Below are 21,338 nucleotides of genomic sequence, written 5' to 3'. Positions count from 1 at the left end.
TTCTCAACTAGCCTACCTGGTTAAAGAAAGGTGTAATAAAATAAATACAAATTGTCAATAAAAGCCTTTGACACTTATGAAATGCTTGTAATTATACTTCAGTATTCCATAGTAACATCTGACAAAAATATCTAAAGACACTGAAGCAGCAAACTGTGGAAATTAATATTTGTGTCGTCCTCAAAACTTTTGGCCACGACTGTACATTTTAGTATACATTTTGTAGTTAAAACCAATCTAATGTTGAGTATTTACCAAGGATTCTATAATTTTTGCTCGGCAAGACAGTTTGGAAATGGGGCAAAATTTATTTAGGTCACGTGTCACCACTTTTCTGAACGTGGGGGTATATATATTTGCAGACCCAAGAGATGGTACCAGAAATAATTGTAAGGTTAAAGATTCTTCGGAGGAGCAGAAAGCTGAAGCAAGAGAGGATCATCCATCTTTCACAAGGCATCTAGCACGTCATAAGTAGAAAGTTGTTGAAATTAAAACAAAGATTCTCTAGAGGGGCAGGCAGTCAACTGGACCTGTAGCTTAAAGGAAAATCTTTTGGTAATTGTTTCATTAGTCCTATTATTGATATAGTCCCAAAATATTTTGCATGTCAGCAATCAGGTTTTTAAGATACTCTGTGTAACTTTCAGAATACAATAATACAGCAGGTATGATGCAAAATGCAAAACATAAATCAGCCGGGGCTGTGTTTCCTGTTCAGGTCAAACGTCATGGAAAACTCAGGATCCTAACTCTTCTACTGGCATATTTGTTTTCCTCTAGTTTAGTGACTCCTAACTGTAAGTGGATGATTTGCTGCATATTTACTCCTTTGTGTGTTCTTTCTGTGTTCCAGAAATTTCAGAACATCGAGGAGAGCCACATTGTTCACATGAAGGATATCATTCAGTCGTACGCACAATCTGTTGACGAGACACACGTTCAGATCGGAGAGGTGAGTCACACACACACACATTCCTGTGGGTGGGGTGGGGTTTGTGTCCTGTCCCCTTGCTCAGTGGGTTCACTGTGTGTCAGATGAATTAGTGTAGTCTTTGATCACTCTAATCGTTTAACTGAGAACCAGGAAGCCTTCCATTCAGTGGTTTATACCAACCAATTAAAAACTGATCAAAACTCCCTCTCGACCAATCTAAAACACCTTCAACATGCAACCAGAGGCACGGCATGCCAACTGTACTAGGCATCGCACTCTGATCTTAAGAAGTGTTTACAAAACTGTGTTTTGCTGTACATATAGTACTGAATCAGTGATAATTACAATGTTGATCATTCCAATTACAACATAATATCATTAAAAACATTTTATCTCAAATGTTTATCTTCTGTGATAGATATTCTTAAAGAAATTCTAGAGGTTTTACTACTTGACGGAATAGACAACTCAAAAGAAACTCCGCTCCACTGTGTGTGTACTGTGCAATGGCTGTTGCTGCTGCAGTCCCAGTAGTGTCCACAGGGGGAGCCACAGCCCCACTCTCTGCCCTAAAGCTCCTGTCTTACCATTCATTTGAACAGGAGAAGGACAACGTTGTTAGCTTGGCTAGGCTGGGCTGGGCTTAATTAAAATAGAGCCTAAAGGTGGGTGAGTGCTGTCCCAAACAGCTGGGAAATGACGCGCAGGCAGCCCAAGTAATTGTGATTCCGTGATGAATACCCTTTAAACCAGGTTGGAGGGGAGAGGGAGAGGTGGGATCGGAGCGAGGGAGGGAGAATGTGGCCACTCTAATCGTGCAAGATACTGCTTCATCAGTTAGACCACAGGCGCTCAAACTCGGCCCAGATATGCAAACACGCACGCACACGGTATACTTACTTGACCAGCACTATAGACAAACAAATACACACACTGTCAATATACTGTACACACGCACAGGGGTGTCTTGCTCCCATTATTTTAGAGGGGGCACAAAGTGTGTGAGGATGGAATCTGCAATCTAGAACCAAAATATTTTATGCCATGTAAAACAAATCCATTTTTTTTGCATAAATTATCTTTACCTGTTAAATTGTCATTTCAATGAGGGTGTCATTCTGACTGTTGTAAAATCACACATCTCAATATACTGCATTAACATGCCTATGATATTACATCCAAATGACAACATAGTACATGGGATCATAACATAAATGATCAATACAGGCACATATCATGGCATCATAATATCATGATCATTTGTAGATTCATTATCATAAGGTGCCTGATTTGCTTGTGAACCAAGTATTTTTTTCCCCGTATCTAAGCATACGCTGTTTGTATCCTGGTGCTTTTTTTTTTTTTTTAAGAAACCTAATTTGCTTCTCTGCTAAAATCTGGGTAAAATATTGAAAGGAATGTGAGTCTTATTACATTTATAATAGCTTGCTTTTCTAAAGTGTAGCCACATTTCCAGCAGGCATGCCAGCTAAGAGAGCAGCTTGTCTAACTATGACCTGATTGATAGCCAGAAATGGCTTGGTAGGCAGTTGTGAGGTTGGGAGATTCCCATTCTAGCTGGCTAGCTGAAGCCAACTTCATAAGATTGCTAGGTGGCTGTTATTACAGAGAAACAACAAAACATTTTTTTTAAATTATTCATCAAGAAGGAATCAATAGGCTGCATAGCTTAATCATATTCATTGACAAACATACCTCCTGTGAGTCCTGCCCATCACCGGCAACTAAAATCAAATCAAATGCACCATTGTGCTCTATGGAAGGAACCATGTACTGGGGGGGGGGGGGGTACTTTTTGCCTGGTCCAGTGTGCCTCCTCAAAAATACAACTAAATAATGATGATAAAACATGGGCTTAAAAATGAAGTTTAGTAATCTATGCAACGTTTTAAAACAGGGGAAATCGGATGTGCCCTTGTGCCCCATGTAGGCATGACGCCTCTGCACACGCAAATGGACATTACACTGTACACACACATGGTCAAGTAAACACACTCTTAAACAATCCATATTTTCCAAACACATCAACACACTTAAATAATTAATACGGTCTAGTGACTCAAACACACACACACACACATTAACTGGCCAGGTGATCACAATGTGTACCGACATGCACACAGCCCCAGTTTGGCTGTTTGGCACACTGGCTAGCCTGGCGTTAAGTGTAGTTTCATGTTAACCTGGGGCTGGGGTCTAAACAGTGGCGTGGCATTCTGCATGTCTCAGCCATTTTCTAGTTATACTACCCCTCTCCTCTCTGGACATGAATAGAAACCACTAAAGACCACGGCATGGGAAAAGAGGAGGGAAGAGGGGAGGATGTAAAGAGACTGCATGGAAGTAAAGAGGGGATGTGAGGCCACACGGTACCATGTGGTTTAAGAAGAGAATGAGGTCCTCTGTAGCTCAGTTGGTAGAGCATGGAGCTTGCAAAGCCAAGATATTGGGTTCGATTCCTGGGAACACCCATATGTTGTTTTTTGGCATGTACTATTATTTATGTATATATATATATATATATATATATATATATATATATATATATATATATATATATATATTAGAATGTGGACAATTTAACTAAAAGTCATATGGTACTACTTCATTACTACTGCGTGTTTATTCTGGTTGATATTTTTACAACGATATGCCTCCTTGCTGTGCAGAGTCACAGGAGGGCAAGTGTGTGTGTGTGTGTGCAATGTTTGTATTTGTAAGCGAGCAGTTGTGTGTGAGGGAAGTGCCCTTGAGTGCGAATGTGTGTTTTTTTTTTGTGCATGTGTGAAAAATCACTACCGGTAGAGAGGGGTTTGAGGGGGGGTTGTGTGTGTGTGAGACGCAGGTGATGAGATTACAGTGCATTTCCTCACGGCAGCAGTGAGCAGCTGGGCTAGAGCACCTGACATATCGCGTGTGCTGGAGTGAGCATTCGACCTCGCCAAGGCCCCCCCCACCCCCCCACCCCCCCACCCCCAGTGAGGGTGCAGGGGGCTAATGCACTCCGCCTTGCCGGAGGGGCTCAGGAGGGGGGAGGGGGAGACGTGTATGTATGGTCATGATAGTGGATGGAGGTACTCTGTTGTGCTTACAGTATCACGCACATCTGAATCGTTTGGCAAGATGGCACAGTCAGTCAGTCCCTGTTCGTCATCTGTCTGGTCCTTTTACCCTTCCCCGATACAGTCTCACACAGATACACACACACACACACACACACACACACAAACCACTGACATCCACACACAAACGGCGCACACACACTGACACACACGCCACTGACATCCTAAACAAATAAACAAACACCATCCTTCCTGTGATAGCACCCAGAGGGCATCAGGAAACCGCTCTGTCAACAACAAACCTACCGACACAAAACCATACCAACATGTATTATGTAAGCCAGTCTCCACAGGCCATTGAGACACATTGTACAGAGATTTGTATATGTTTTTTAAATAACAGAGCAAAGCAAACACTGGGTAGTACAGTGTTTTAGAGGGAGTATACAGTGAAAAGCACAGAGACATATTGAATGTGTCACTCCTTCTGAGCATTCTAAAATCAGAGACACCCAGAGAGCAGTCCCCAAGGACATGAGCTGTCACTCAAAACACAAACCATCACACACCACACAGCAAATAAACACATTCTCCCTCCTTTCTCTCCGTCTCACACATGACTATCACACACACACACACACACACACACACACACACACAGATACAGGCACACCCACTCTCTGTCACACACCCACTGCCCCATTTTTATTATTGCACAAGCACCTCCCAGTGTTACTACTACCACAGTGTGCCCTCAATGGACTCAATCAACACCCTTTCAAGTGTGTCGTATTCCAAGTGTCTGCCTCTCTGCCTTCATTTCTTCAAGTTATTTTTTTGTTTATTCATATAATGCTAACTGTATTGATGCCATTCCGTGGTCAAATACATGTGAAAATGCTTGAGCTGAGCTTGATTTAGTTTGCCCTGTACAATGGAACCAATGGAATAGTCCCAAAAGTGCAAACTAGCATATTCATTACTTACCAACAACAGCTGCAAATTCCAGTAAAACAACATTTTTGAAGTTCACTTTCCTTACTTTGTCTAACAACACTATGATGAATCTAACACTTAAGTTGTGTGGGTCAATGCAGCATTTATTTAGTTTCATGGCACAAACGTTTGTTAGCATTCTTACACTGGCTTTATCCAGAGGGAGCAGGCCTGTTCAGGGCGGTTGCCGAGCAACACGTGCCTTGGAGGGAGAAACGTTCTGCATAGGGCAACAAATTTCCATGATTTGTGCATCTGTTCGAACCGAACAGCTAGGTTGACAGCTAAAATTGCTTTGAAAAAACTATGATTTCAGCTAATAAGGAGAAGTATCTCACAAAATGGCATTCACTAACCATAAACTATTTATAAACTCAGCAAAAAAGAAACGTCCTCTCACTGTCAACTGCGTTTATTTTCTGCAGACTTAACATGTAAATATTTGTATGGACATAAGATTCAACAACTGAGACATAAACTGAACAAGTTCCACAGACATGTGACTAACAGAAATGGAATAATGTGTCCCTGATGTTACCCCACTCTTCCACCAAGGCACCTGCAAGTTCCCGGACATTTCGGGGGGAATGGCCTTAGCCCTCACCCTCCGATCCAACAGGTCCCAGACGTGTTGTTACACGTGGTCTGCCACTGCGAGGACGATCAGCTGTCCACCCCGTCTCCCTGTAGCGCTGTCTTAGGCGTCTCACAGTATGGACATTGCAATTTATTGCCCTGGCCACATCTGCAGTCCTCATGCCTCCTTGCAGCATGCCTAAGGCAGTAGAAAGTGTCCTAAGTTTTCATAACTGTGACCTTAATTGCCTACCGTCTGTAAGCTGTTAATGTCTTAACGACCGTTCCACAGGTGCATGTTCATTAATTGTTTATGGTTCATTGAACAAGCATGGGAAACGGTGTTTAAACCTTTTACAGTGAAGATCTGTGAAGGTATTTGGATTTTTACAAATTATCTTTGAAAGACAGGGTCCTGAAAAAGGGCTGTTTTCTTTTTTTTGCTGAGTTTATATAATATACATTTTGGGGACAAAATTCTAACTTACTCAATCTGTAAACGAAAGGCACCTCTTGACCCCATGTGTTTGTTGCGTTGTCCCTCTGCAGGTCCATACAGAGTTTTTGGGGAACATGGAGAACACCTCTGTGGAGGGCTTGATACAGAAACTGGCTGAAAGTAAAGGAACGGGCAAAGAGAGACCAGGTAAGATGCCTTACACGCACATACACCTGCCATGATAGGAAAAACACGTATGCAGATGTATTACACACATGTTATTGTGTATGACTGGTGAAGCACTTCAGTGGTTAGGGGCAATTTTATATAATTTGTCTACTCCTTCAGTATGCCTGAATCTGACTGTGGATCAGTGGTTATTTAGGGGCAACTTCTATACTTACTCCTTCAAGGTGGCTGAATCTGACCCTGTATCAGTGTCCGTTTATTAGAGGCCACTTCCTTTAAAGTAACTTTCTGTCTTTAAGATGGATAGGGGCCTATGATAGGGAGTTAGCCAATGAGAGAGCAGTAATGAGAGGTTGTAAAAGGCCATCTGACTCAATATATGTAATCTGCTGTAAAGGTAGGTAGGTGATATTCCACTTAGCATGTGACACCATGCAAGCTGGGACAGTGGTCGGAGCGTTTACACACATGATAGCTTGGATATATACTGTGTCGATGTGCATGGGTACGAGGTAATTGAGGTAGATATGTACATATAGGTGGGTGAAGTCACTAGTCAACAGGATAGATAATAACAGCAACATATATGATGAGCCAAAGGAGTGAATGCAGATAGTCCGGGTAGCTATTTGGTTAACTAATTAGCAGTCTTATGGCATGGGGCTAGAAACTGTTTAGGGTCCAGTGGATATTGACATCAATGTCGCTTGCCATGCGGTAGCAGAGAGAACAGTCTATAACTTGGTTGGCTGGAGTCTTTGACCATTTTCAGGGCCTTCCTTCCTTTTAGGGCCTTCCAATTTTTAGGGCCGTACGCACTATGTGGGGCCTTGCGGTCGGATGCAGCCAAGCGGTTGCCGTACCAAGCGGTGATGCAGTCAGTCAAGATTCTCTCAATGGTGCAGCTGTATAACTTTTTGAGGATCTGAAGGCCCATGCTAAATCTTTTCAGCCTCCTGAGGGGGAAGAGGCGTTTTCGTGCCTTCACGACTGTGTTGGTGTGTGTGGACCATGTTAATTCCTTAGTGATGTGGACACCGAGGAACTTGAAGCACTACAGCCCCAACGATATGGATGGGGGCCGTGCACGGCCCTCAGTTTCCTGAAGTCCACAATCAGCTCCTTTGTCTTGCTGACGTTGAGGGAGAGGTTGTTGTGGGCCTTCAAATAGCCTGTAGGGAGGAGGTCAGTCAGTCTCATCATCGTTGGTGATAAGGCCTACCACCGTTGTGTTGTCAGCAAACTTAATGATGGTGTGTTACGTTTCCCAGCAAGAAAACCAAATACTGTTGCTCAAACAAAAGAGGGTACTAACAAACATTCACTGACAACTACCAAAACGACACAGGTGGGGTTTTAGAAGGGGTTATAAAATACACACTTGGGGGTGTCCACTGAAAGTTGCATAGCAGCAACAACAACTGGGACCTAAAAACACCCACCATGAGCACCCACTAAATTAGTAAAAAACAAAAACAAAGCCTGTAACAGTGTTGGAGCCGTGGCCCGTCAGGAAGTCCAGAATCCAGTTGCAAAGGGAGGTGTTCAGTCCTAGGGTCCTGAGCTTAGTGATGAGCTTGGAGGGCACTATGGTGTTGAACGCTGTGCTGTAGTCAATGAACAGCATTCTCATATAAGTGTTTATCTTGTCCAGGTGGGAGAGGGAAGTGTGGAGTGCAATAGAGATTGTGTCATCTGTTGATCTGTTGGGGGGGTATGCAAATTGGAGTGGGTCTAGGGTATCTGGGATGATTGTATTGATGTGAGACATGACAGGCTTTCAAAGCATTTCACGGCTACAGATGCGAGTGCTACGGAGTGATAGTCATTTAGGCAGGTTACCTTGACGTTCTTAAGCACAAGGACTATGGTGGTCTGCTTGAAACATGTAGGTGTTACTCTGGTGGTCAGGGAGAGGTGGTCAGCGCATGCTCTGAGTGCACGTCCTGGTAATCCATCTGGCTCTGTGGCCTTGTGAACGTTAACCTGTTTACTCACATTGGCTGCAGAGAGCAAGAACACAGTAGTCTGGAACAGCTGGTGCTCTCATGCATGGTTCAGTGTTGCTTGCCTCGAAGCAAGCATGTAAGGCATTTAGCGCGTCTGGTAGGCTTGTGTCACTGGGCAGCTTGCGGCTGCGTTTCCCTTTGTAATCCCTGATAGTCTGCAAGCCCTGCCACATTTGACGAGCATCAGAGCCGGATTCGATTTTAGTCCTGTATTGACGCTTTGCCTGTTTGGCTTGTCTGAGGTCGTAGCTGGATTTCTTATAAGCGTCCGGATCAGTGTCCCACTCCTTGAAAGCGGTAGCTCTAGCCTTTAGCTCAGTGTCGATGTTGCCAATAATTCATGGCTTCTGGTTGGGATATGTCCGTACGGTCACTATGGGGACATCGTAGTCGATACACTTATTAATGATGCCGGTGACTGATGTGGTAAAACTCCTCAATGTTATCGGATGTATCCTGGAACATATTCCAGTCTGTGCTAGCGAAGCGGTCCAGTAACTTAGCATCCACTTCATCAGACCACTTCGGTATTGAGCGCATCACTGGTACTTTTCTGTTTTGCTTGTAAAGAAGAATCCAAAGGATGAGTTATGGTAAGATTTGCAAAAGGGAGGGCGAGGGTGAGCTTTATGCATTTCTGTGTGTGGAGTAAAGGTGATCAAGAGTTTTGTTGCACAGGTGACATGCTAGTAAAAATGAGAACTGAGTCCTGTTTCCCTGCATTAAAGTCACTGGCCACATGAAGCGCCACCTCTTGTTTGCTTACAGCCCTATAACGCTTGTTGTGTGCAGTATTAGTGCCACCATCGGTTTGTGGTGGTAAATAGACAGTTACGAAAATAAAATAGTATGGTCTGCATCTTATCATGAAGTATTCTAACCTGTGCGATCAAAGACTCTAGACTCCCTTAATATTAGAGATCGCACAACAGCTGTTGTTAAGAGCACGCCCCCCCCCCTCTTTCTTACCTGAGGCAGCCTAGGCAGGTCTAGATGATTTATGGAAAAGGAACAGCGAGATGTATATTATCCATGTCCTTCATCCGAGAAACATAGAATATTACAGTACTTCAGGTCCTGTTGATAGGATAGTCTCGAGCGGAGCTCTTCCAGTTTGTTCTTTAGTGATTGTAAATTTGCCAATAGAATGAAGGGTGGAGGCGGTTTATTTGTTCGCCAACATAGTCTTGTCAGGATGCCGGCTCGTTTGCCTCTGGCGCCGTTGCTTTCTCTTTCGAGTGCCGGGGATTAGTGCCTGGTCCGGAGAAAGCAGAACATCCAGAGCTGCTGACTCATTGAAGTAGAAATTGTCATCCAAATCGAGGTTAGTGATCACTGTTCTGCGGTTCAGAAGCTATTTTCGGTCATCGGAAATGATGACGGACATATAGACACACACACACACACACACACACACACACACACACACACACACATTGCTGTGTTGAGGCTGAAGACTGAACTAAGCAGCCGGAACCAAGCTCTTCTGGAGGTCAGGAGCTCAACATTGGCTCTTGTGTAAACTACGACATGCTACAGTAATCAAGGGAAATCTCTCCAAATGGGATAACTCCTTCTCCCTCTCTCTTGCTCGGTTGGTCTTGCACTCTCTCGCACTCTCGTCTGTGTAAAACCTTGCGTGTCAGGAGTTTATTAGCTCCTAATCTTAAAGCCTTCGGCATACAGTGCCTTCGGGAAGTATTCAGACCCCACGACTTTTTCCACATTTTGTTACGTTACAGCCTAATTCTAAAATGGATTAAATAGATACAAATCCTTAGCAATCTACACACAATACCCCATAATGACAAAGCAAAAACAGGATTTTAGACATTTTTGCCTCTGGCAAAATGAGGCATAAAAGTACTGTATTTACATATGTATTCAGACCCTTTGCTATGAGACTTGAAATTGACCTCAGGTGCATCCTGTTTCCAGTGATCATCGTTGAGATGTTTCTACAACTTGATTGGAGTCCACCTGTGATAGATTCAATTGATTGGACATTTGGAAAGGCACACACCTGTCTATATAAGGTCAGAGCAAAAAACAAGCCACGAGGTCGAAGGAATTGACCGTAGAGCTCCGAGACAGGATTGTGTCGAGGCACCGATCTGGGGAATGGTACCAAAACATTTCTGCAGCATTGAAGGTCCCAAGTGGCCTCCGTCATTATTACATGGAAGAAGTTTGGAACGACCCAGATAGAACATCTCTATAGAGACCTTAAAATAGCTGTGCAGCAATGCTCACCATCCAACCTGACAGAGCTTGAGAGGATCTGCAGAGAAGAATGTGAGAAACTCCCCAAATACAGGTGTGCCAAGCTTGTAGCGTCATACCCAAGAAGACTCGAGCCTGTAATCGCTGCCAAAGGTGCTTCAGCAAAGTACTGAGTAAAAGGGTCTGAATACTTATTTAAATGTGATATTTCAGTTTTTATTTTGAATAAATTAGCAAACATTTCTGAATCTGTTTTTGCTTTGTCATTATGAGGTATTGTATGTGTATATTGATGAGGAGGGAAACTAATTAATCAATTTTAGAATAAGGCTGTAACCTAACAAAATTTGGAAAAAGTCAAGTTTCCTGAATACTTTCCCCAAGGCACTGGTAAATATGGCAAAGATAATGGGGCATTATTCACATCTTTTCCTTACACACCCTTCTCTCATCTCCATATTCATGAATAGCTTATGCCATTCTTTTGACTCCTGGTGAAGGAGTTATCTATGGTTACAGCCGATGTTGTGTTATGCATCGTGGCTTTCCCAGGGGCTTGCGCCACATCCTATCAAGTAGCCGACACAATGTGCCCAACTTGGGGTGTGTTTGTGTGTATACAAATGGTGACCCTTGACCTCTGTGCCAGACGTGGCGTTCGGACTGCAGCGGCCTTCATTTTGTTTTGACAGCAGAATTAATTGAGGGCTGAAAACAGTTGTAAAATTCCTCCCCTCATCAAGCTGTTCATTAGAGATCGCACCGTGGCCTAGGCCGTGTCAGAAAAATAACCTGCCTGTCCCTTGATGAAATAGCTGAACGGATGGCCGGTCCAGTGCCTTTTAGAGAGAGGGAGCTTGAATAAACTTTCTACTGCGGAAACAATCCTAAAGTGACACGCTGCGAGGGTGGGTGGGGTGGGTGGGGGGGTTCGCAGTGTTCACCGATATCCAGCTGAGCTGTCAACTGGCTGCTAGCCAGACACGCAACCCCTCCGCCCCTCTCCCTCTCTCCCCGCTCCGCTCCGAGCACCATATGAAGCATATGCAATTTAAAAAACCATTCTCCGCTCATGTGTGACTCGACTGCATGCTTCTCTCAAAGAGAGAAATAGAAAAGAAACCTCTTCCTCTATATAAACAAAGTCGTCTGTCTGTTTATGAAATGTTTAAACGGTTCCCAATGCCGCCTGTGCAGATGTAGGTAAGATTAGCGTGTCTAGTTTGTAGGTTTTTTGCTGTAGTCCATGTATGCGTAAATATTGTCAGATGCAATTTTAGGATGCTGTCAGCGAAAGGTTCCTGCATTGTTCTTGCTTTATTTCAGGCAATAGCCATTTTGGTCAGTCATGCAATGTGGAGTAGCCTAAGTATATGCTTTAGAAATGTTCTTTCAAATATGTTTATTATTCTCTTAGAATTGGTTACTATGGGGTGTTTGGCAATGGCAGCAACTGTTTAATACTTTTGGAGATTATGGTAAATGTAAGTATTCCCTCTTGGCTAAGTAAATATACCTGCTTCGTGTCAGCACTGTGTGGATTAGGCATTGAGCAAGGGTCTCTCTCTCTCTTCTCTCTTTTCTCTCCTCTCCTCTCTCTCTCGTGAACTAGTTCCTGGATGAGCGTAGCGTTTGTGTTTTGATTGGAACGGAGCGCACACACAAACAGCAGTCACGTCAGTGTGTGTTAGCCGGCGGTGAAGAGTTAACGGTAGACGGTCTGATATTGCACAGTAGAGTAGATCGGTCATTGGTGAACTCTATCCACTTCACTTGGCGTGATGCGTGCCTCTCGTGACTCGCCGCTTCCATGCGCTTCTCCAAGCTCTGCGCGCCCTGAACAATGCGTCAATTCTGCCCGCGACTGACGTTCTCTGGGGAAGGCTGCATTGAACCGCTGTTGCCGTATATGTTTGACTAAAATATCATTAGCTTTGTTTTTTCAGGTCAAGGCATTTTGGTGCCATGGAAATAAAATCATGCCCAAGGCTGGTCTCCTCCCCTCTCTTCTTTCTCTTTCCATGGTCTGGTATAGGCTAGTAAACGCAGACTGTGTGTTGTGCATGAGCTTTTAAGAAGATAACTACAAAGGAAAATGCCCAAAAAGGCACTTGGAACGGATCTGTGTTCTGTTGAGTAGGCTGTGTAGTCACGGAATCCCAACATTGCTTTATCAACGGACGAAATAGATAACAAAATGGGATAAAATCATAGTTATTCCACCTACTATAGACTATACCAGTTTAATCTTATGTTAATAGGAATTAATTTATTGTTCATAGATTATTCCTCTAAAAAAATTAACGTAAAACAAGGTAAAAGTCACCATTTCACACTAGCTTTTGACTGTCTGACTTGTTATTGTGCCAACGTCATATGGGGCCTTGTACTATTGACACGCACATTCATCGTGAGTGTTGCTTTTCCCCACAGCTTTTATTTATTTTTATTCAACCTTTTTTTTAACTAGTCAAGTCAGTTAAGAACAAATTCTTATTTACAATGACGGCCTACCCCGGCCAAACCCAGATGACGCTGGTCCAATTGTGCGCCGCTCTACGTGACTCCCAATCACGGCCGGTTGTGATACAGCCTGGAATCGAACCAGGTCTGTAGTGACGCCTCTAGCATAGAGATACTAGAGGCATTTTCTCAAGACTCGTGGCATTCCAAGTGCAAGAGCTCAGAGGTAAATATGCATAATTGGTGAACATTAAATTAAGCAAGATCTTTGTTGTTTTTCGCAGGGGGTTTTCTTATTCATTTATGTATGATTTTTTTTATATTTTAGTTAATTTTTTTAAATCAAGTTCGGCTCCAAATTACATCAAGGTCATTCCTCCGAGCAGACTTGACCTTTTTGTTTGAAAAAAACAAAAACATGTCTACTTATTGAATTATCACTATATGCATTATCATTGGTTTTTGAAGACTGAGATGGAGCCAACTCACAAGCTCTGTGTGTTTTAGTGTGTGCGTGCGCTCTCGCTTACGAGAAGGGCAGATCAGGACCCTGTCTGCCCTCTAGGATCAGCATGGACAATTTGCCGTCTGTCTGTCCGTCTGACCGACCGACCAACCGACCGACCGGATGCTGTCTGTTCCTGCCAAGCTGTGTGTGTGTGTGCGACATTCACAACACTGCCAGCAGAGGGTCATATTCACCACGGGCTCGCACAACTACCGTATAACCATGTGACCGACGGTTATGGATGAAGACTGTCATGAAAATACAATTTAACCGTTTAAATTGCTGTTTTTGTGGAGCAAACTGCTGACTGAATAGCGGACGGCCGGGCATTCATTCAGTTGAGTCCGTTTCTGTCTGTAACATGGACCCTTAACAACTTATTGAAACTTTGTTGCAACTTGCGAAAACAAGCAAGTTGTTGTAGCAAATGAGTCGGTTGCCTAGGCAACACCCCCCCACAATGTAGCAGCAGGGCATGGACGTTCTAAACCTGGCAATTTGACTGGTAAACTCGTGTACACTTGCAATGGCTGCCTGGTATTGTCATGTAATAATTTTCATGGTGTTGTAGAATGTTCATTCAAATGATGTTAACTGATGTGGCTCATGCAATGGATTTATTTTGTATTTTTATGTCAGTTGAGTTTAATCCACAAATCACGGCACATTGATGGGTGCACTTCCTGCTTTTACTTCCTATGGGTACACTCGCAATGACCGCTAGTCTACCCGTTTTGCCATCATTGACTTGAATGAGGATGCCCATTCTATTAATTATATTTCTTTGTCAGCACATGTAGTCCAGAGAGGAGAAAATGTGCGTAAAAAATATATATATGTTTTGCTGTTTGAGCGGTTATTACAATGACAGCGGTCATTTGGCTGGACAGTTACCGTCATCCAAAATTCCATGACCGTCACAGCCCTGCATTCACCTCTTAAATGCCAAATTAACCTAACTTATTGTTTCTGTCTTATCAGGAGACTCTAGAGAAGGGATTATTCATTATTCAAAACTGCAAACATTTCTCCCCAACCCATTGCAAAAATGGGTAAAATTGCATGAAATCGGTAATAAAATTGCTAAATATTCTCTCCGCCCCATGGCAAAATGTGTAGAATTGCAGCAAACTTTCTTTAAAACTACCACGTTTTCTCTACGCCCCATGGCAAAATGCATAAAATCACTGGAAATGAACTCTTAAACGTATTTCACTTCGTTCCCCTAAAAGGCTAGGACCAGCTCTGACTGCATGTGTGGGTCAGGATGTGGGTAAGCAGACCTGCGAGCCACTGCAGCCCCTCTAAATGGCAAATGAACCTAAATGATTGTTTCTGTCTTATCAGGTCCTATTGAGTTTGAGGAGTGCAACACTGCCATCGCCACTGAAGGTAAGTCTCACACACACTCTGCTTTTCTATAGTCTATTCCCACCTCAATGAAACAAGCAAACCAACTGAGAACTGGATGAAAATCTGAAATAAATGTGAAAAGTCAGACTTTATATTTTGCAAATAAATGTTGGTAACACTTAAAGTCTAGATGTTTTAAGTTGTCCGACCTCTTCCCAGCTCAATTGTGATAAATTTGAAGAATTGAGTGTTTCTAAAAGTTGATGATTTATCACTTTTTTTTTTCGGTTTGGAGTTTGTCACTCATATTTGTCAAAACAAATACATTTGTTCAGTCTCACACGCACTCCTTTGGTTTGTTTCTAGGAGCCAAACCCAGAAAGAGAAAAACATACGCCTTCCCTGGCCGCCGGAAAGACAACAAGGACACAGACTCCACGTGAGTGTACAGTTTCTACTTTTACACTTTGAAAAGTATTTATCAAGGATTTGTAAGTCGTTTTTATACTGTTAGTTATGTACTTTCCACTGTCTGGGAATAGGATGGGATGGCTTTTAACTGAATGATTCTGTTTCAAATTATCCAAGATAAATTCAAATGATCTTGCTTTTTAATGGTGGTGTCCTGTTTGACTATCTCAAATATCTCAAGTAGTTTCACGTATACGTTTCGAAATACGTATTCAGATAGAATTTGAAAATGCTCATGTATTTGAAATAAGTATATGAAAACTCTTTGAAATAGTAGGCTATTTATAGGATATGATTAGAAAATACGTTTAAATACTTCCAATAGAAGTAGTTGATTTGGCCAAGTTATTTGAAAAATACACAGAAAATACAAATGTAAATAACAAATAATCAAATACTCATGTAACCCAGGTTTGGTGTCCTGATAGATGATACTCCTTTAACTTCGTTGGACTCCATGATAAAATGTTAAACTTTTATGACCATGGCTTTTTTATGAGTATGAAACTACTCTTGGTTGTTTCTTTTGGCATGTTCTCAGGGAGTCGACAGAAGTTGAAGCTGCTGTGAGTACCCTTTAGTTACATACTTTAAAATGGAATTTATTTGAATTCGATAGTATGTATGATACTGTGTTATTATACTAGTGAATTATTTTGTAGTGTTGTCATCATGCAATAGTATTGCAAATATTTGTCAATTATTGTAGAAATTGTCAAAGTAATGAAATTTGTTGAAGTTATAGTAATCCTCTCTCTCTCTCTCCCCCTCTCTCGCTCTCTGCCTCTCTCACTCTCTGCCTGTCCCTCTCTCTTCTTCCCTGGGCTGTAGAATAATGCCAACGGAGCTCCTCCTGGGTACTATGGCACCATAGACTTCCAGAACGCTGTGAGTGTCACACACACACTAACAGCAAAATACCACAGCAAGTTATGTGCATTAAATGACTCAATATTTTGTCGTGTCTCTTCTAGAATGTCCCCACGGTTGACGAAGATGGCTTCTGTATCAGACCAGAAGACCGCAACGAAAATGATATCCTCCAACACTCCTCAATGCTTTACACTGTTCAAAAACTCTTTGTATTCAAACGCATCTTATCATTCCTTCTTGCACCGATCCCATTCTAATATGCATTCAATAAGATGTACCTGTTGGTTTCATGTTACCGTAGTAACCGTAGCCTAGTGGTTAGAGCGTTGGACTAGTAACCGAAAGGTTGCCAGTTCGAATCCCCGAGCTGACAAGGTACAAATCTGTCGTTCTTGCACCTGAACAGGCAGTTAACCCACTGTTCCTAGGCCGTCATTGAAAATAAGAATTTGTTGTTAACTGACTTGCCTAGTAAAATAAAGGTAAAATTAAAAATGATCTGTTCTGCTCCTTAACCGTGTGTTCCACATGCCAAAGAGAACTCGTTCTATTCATCGAGTGACTCGGAGGACGAGGATGAACCCAGGAAGTTCCGCGTGGAGATCAAGCCGGTGGCGCCCAACAACGGGACGCACCAGAGCCGAGCCACCATCGACGAACTCAAGGCCTCCATCGGAAACATCAGCCTGTCTCCACCAACCACGGTACCTCAATTCTGTGGTCTTTACAACTTAATTTGATAGAAACCTGTTGCTCCACAGTTCTGTCAGAGATTCCACACACATATTGTAGACAATCACAAACGTTTTGGTCTTCTGTTGCTCAGTTGGTAGAGCAGCATGGTGCTTGCAATGTCGGAATAGTGGGTTCGATACCTGGAACCACCCGTAGGTAAAATGTATGCACGCATGGCTAAAAGCATTTGCTTAATGGTGATATTATTATTATTATTATATATTCCAATATATTATGATCACATTTTATTTGTCACATGCGGCGAAGACAACAGGTGCCGACCTTACCGTGGAATGCTTACTTACAACCCCTTAACCAACGATCCAGTTCAAGAAATAGAGTTAAGAAAATATTTACTAAATAAACTAAAGTTAAAAATAAATCAAAAGTAACACAATAAAATAACAATTACGCAGCTGTATACAGGAGGTACCGAGTCAATGTGCGGGGGTACAGGTTAGTCGAGGTAGTTTGTACATGTAGGTAGGGTAAAGTGACTATGCGTAGATAATAAACAGTGAGTAGCAGCAGTGTAAAGACAGGAGAGGGGGGGGGGGTCAATGTAAATAGCCCGGGTGGCCATTTGATTATATATCAGTCAATAATGAAGGAGTCCTCCATACTTGAATACTTTCAAAAGACCAAGAAAGAGATTTGGGATAAAGGAGATCCTATATCCTACAATGTTAAGACCAAGAAAGTGATATACAGTACTACCATTATCACTTTAGACATGTACATATAAAACAAATTTATTCTGATCTGTATCCTATCTAACTCCATAAGATGTTTCCTCTGTACACTTCATCTGGACCCATTCACTGACCTTAGTATTTTTGCCTGAGGAGCAGTACAGTTTATGTCCGTCTGTCCGTCTGTCTGTCCCATCTCCTCTCTAACACTAGGGGGCAACAGTACATTGTATTTCACCTGTAAGTTCTGGGAAACGGGTACTTATCAAAAAGCTCTCCTTGCTGACAAACATTATTAGACAGTCACTGTATCGTTCATATTTGAAAGTCGTTCATGAGGTATTCCGTTCTTCCTGTTTGGACCATTGTCTCTATTCTCTAAGATGACTCACTAGAGATACCTGTTTTTTTCACCCCATCTGCCGATGTCGCACTTCTCCATCTGTGTTGAAAGATAGAGCTAGAGGTGGTGTTCTCCGTACTTTATGACCCCCACCCCACAAGCGTCTTGGGACTTGTCAGAAGTCAGTCCTGCCGATTTGTCAACTTCTTTCTGTAGCGTCCGAATAGTTTGGGCTACACACTACCCCTCTGTGGAAAGGTGCGTATCAGTTGTACGTATTACAACGTATCAGTTGTTTTTCTCTACGATGCCCACAGGCCTGACGAGACTCATCTGAAGGTCTCCCGGTTCCAGTTTTTTTTTTAAATATGGAAGTAGTGTGTGTATGTATATATGGAGACTGTAAGGGGTTAAATATATGTTGTTGTTTTTTTAAATGTTTCCTGATCTTTCTTATATCTCTCAGATATAGGACAGACACTTCAGAACAAACTTCCTTTAGATTTTTTAGGGGGGGCTATCTGTTGTTACATGTAGTGAATCTGTTATTCAGTGCATTTGTATGGGCTAATAGCAACATGATCTTTGGTATAGCATTCTTAGAACAATTCCATATAGCTTAGACAAGGCTTAGACTGTTTAGTGCCAAAAATAAAGGGTTAAGACTTTGACGTGTGTTTGTACGCTCAAACCGGTGTGATTAGAACGCTTATTTAGAACGTCCATTTACGATTGACGCAACAGTCAGTGATTGAGCTGGCCATACTGTTTTTTTCACAGAAACATTTTGCAAAGACAGTCTTTACAACGTTGTGTCCTCAATGTGAGCCGTTTAGTAGCGACATCATAACACAATTAGTCGTAGCGCTGGGTAAAGAGTGACCTAACACAGGCTGTCATATTTAGCTAACTCTCGGGTGACAGAAACCATAATATGATTTAGCTAATAACAATTACTATTTACAATTCATCACACCACAGGTGACCTTACCAGTGATCGAAATAATTTAGTAAACTACTTTTTTTTTTTTTATCTGAAGTTATCAGACAATGTGTAGTTGTGTTCGCTGCCATGTTTGTTTTTTCGTGTCAACCAAAGATTAGAAGTTACAAGATGAGTTGGGTCTGTTTTACAGTATGCATGTTGAAGGGGGTGTGTCATCTACCATCATTCACTTCCATCATTCATTCAGTTTACTCGAAAGTTGAGTGAACCATCCTTTCACCTCATTTTGTTATAATATCTTTGGCCAGATTGCATTGCAAACATGGCACCACACATAGCTGGCAATTAACTTAGCATTAGCTCATCATAATCAGTACAACCTTCAAAAAAGTATTTTACACACATCATACAGTATGTGTCCATTACAATCTATGCAAAATCGGAATGCATGACTTGTCACCAGTACTTGAAAATATGTGAATAAAACAGTAAATACATTATGCTCCATACATTCATACGGTGTGTTACAGAAGAAACGTCAACACAATGTTCAGAAACTATAATGATAACGTAATAAGGCACTTTGATAGGAACGCACACATCCAAAGTTATTTATTAGTAGTGAAAGCAATGCGGGTGCCAGCCGGAAAATGTGCCAGGGAGGAAAAAGTTTGTGCTTGATCTCTTGTCGAAGAGATCCGGCTCAGTAAAACCTCAAAGGTAAATTTTCCGCAACAGTGAAATGGGCTACTTCTATGTGAATTAATGAGGAGGCGGAACACACCTCAATTCAAACTGTTGTTTGAAAATAAAACTTGTTAGAAAATAATTTGAAATTGGTAAGTTGAAACCTAGCCTATAGATAATTAGTAGGCAGCGTGCCTTGGTTTGAATGCAGCGTGGGTTAACTGTCCTGTTGCGTAACAATCACATTTTGGAACAGTGAGTGCATTCTGACATCACACACATAAAAATAAAAACTCACGCTGGGGACGACCGTTAGAGATATTTGGAACTCACACATGGAAAGGTTAAATACATTTTAAAAAAATATACGTTTCCTGATCTTTCTTCCATCTCTCAGATATTGGACAGTCACTTCAGAACTTACTTCCTTTTAGATTTTTGGTGAATTTTTTGGTGAATCTGTTATTCAATGCATTTGTATGGGCTAATAGCAGCAAGGCCAAACATAATTTTGATCAAATGTTTTTGTATATATTTTTTAATACTTCAGAGTCTTAAAAATTCAAAATCAAAGAGCTAAATAATCCTTGGTATGACTTTCTTAAAACAATTCCATCTAGCTTAGTAGAACCACCCCCCCCCCCCCCCCCCCCCCCCCCCCCCGGCTTAGACGGCAGCAGGGATGCCCGCTTCTGTATAGTTAGTTGCGTGGTGTTACACAGTAGAGTCAGTAGACAAACACACACCACTTCACCCTGCTGTCACATCATGGCATGGCATGGGATAGGAGGCGCTGGCATGCAGAGACTGTCAGAGCTGCACTGCACGCAAAGCCTGGCCTGACCTTTGACCTTTCTGCCTGGAGTTGAGCTCTCCGTTCAACCTTAACTGACTAGCCATAAAATCTCTCAATGTCTGAGCCTCTGTCTCTCTCTCTGTCTTTCTCTACCTGCCTGCTCAGGTTGGAATTAGCGCCTGCCATTAAACTTCACTACTATGTGCGTGTTTGTGTGCGGTAGGGGGCACGCTCAGTGTGCTGATTCTAAAAGAGGTCGTGTGAGTACCCCCCTCCCCATATCAGCGAGAGGAATCCTACTGCTCACTAAACAACTGTCACGGAATCTCTCTCTATCATTTTCTCATTCACTCTGCCACGCTCTCTTTATCTCTCTCTCTATTGGTCTTTTGCGCTCTTGTTTTATTAGGGTCATTTTGCTTCTTGGTTTGGACATTACTTGTATGTGATTATTTATGCACACTTTATAGGGTTTAGTCGCCCATTAAATGTGACAAAGTGTGTAGAAATGTTTTTCCAGGTATGTTTTATTCATACAGTTTGTTTTAAACAGAGTGATTCCACTTTGGTGAAAATTCCTACATTTATGGATAATTTATTGATATTTTCTAAGCATTAAGGAGTATCTTGAGGAAAAACATTCTATGGCTTTTCCACGGCCTGAACTTCTGACTTGGTTCGCTACAAATAATATTTTCTCAGTCCAACGACAGAAAACAGCAACCTACTGTTTCTTTTTTTTCTACTTTGTCTTTCAGCTAAATACTGGACGATTCCCTCCATGTTTTCTCTTTTATCGATACCTCCTTTAAATCTCTTCACCATTTTTTTCCCCACGTTAATGTTGAAGGAAATGTTCTGTGCTCAAAGTTCTTAAGTAAAAAAATCTAGGTGACGAGACGAACATTGCATCATCTGGTGTGAATTATTGAAGACACTTTCCTTTTCCTTCTTCCTCCCCATTCGTTGCTGTTCGTCTTTCTCCTTTTCCTGCCCGGTACACTTCTGTGCTTCTTGTT

General features: G+C 42.1%; 1 protein-coding gene across 12 annotated transcripts in view; it reads left to right on the top strand.

Annotated features, from left to right (window-relative positions):
- Positions 1-21,338, top strand: part of fcho2 (FCH and mu domain containing endocytic adaptor 2) — a 95,477-nt gene that overhangs the window by 36,484 nt on the left and 37,655 nt on the right. For all 12 annotated transcript variants that reach the window (XM_090227202.1, XM_090227200.1, XM_090227198.1 and 9 more), the window contains exons 7-14: positions 857-955; positions 6,142-6,238; positions 14,771-14,815; positions 15,143-15,215; positions 15,789-15,813; positions 16,079-16,135; positions 16,222-16,284; positions 16,651-16,824. In XM_090227202.1, the coding sequence (XP_090083328.1) occupies positions 857-955; positions 6,142-6,238; positions 14,771-14,815; positions 15,143-15,215; positions 15,789-15,813; positions 16,079-16,135; positions 16,222-16,284; positions 16,651-16,824 (633 nt within the window). The remainder of the gene's footprint in view (positions 1-856; positions 956-6,141; positions 6,239-14,770; positions 14,816-15,142; positions 15,216-15,788; positions 15,814-16,078; positions 16,136-16,221; positions 16,285-16,650; positions 16,825-21,338) is intronic.

The sequence above is a fragment of the Oncorhynchus mykiss genome, chromosome 29 (genome assembly GCF_057628025.1).
Source record: "Oncorhynchus mykiss isolate SJ-2025 chromosome 29, ASM5762802v1, whole genome shotgun sequence".
In the NCBI taxonomy this organism is placed as follows: domain Eukaryota; kingdom Metazoa; phylum Chordata; class Actinopteri; order Salmoniformes; family Salmonidae; genus Oncorhynchus; species Oncorhynchus mykiss.
The sequence above is the reverse complement of the archived record's forward strand: the minus strand, read 5'-3'. Positions and strand labels throughout refer to the sequence as shown.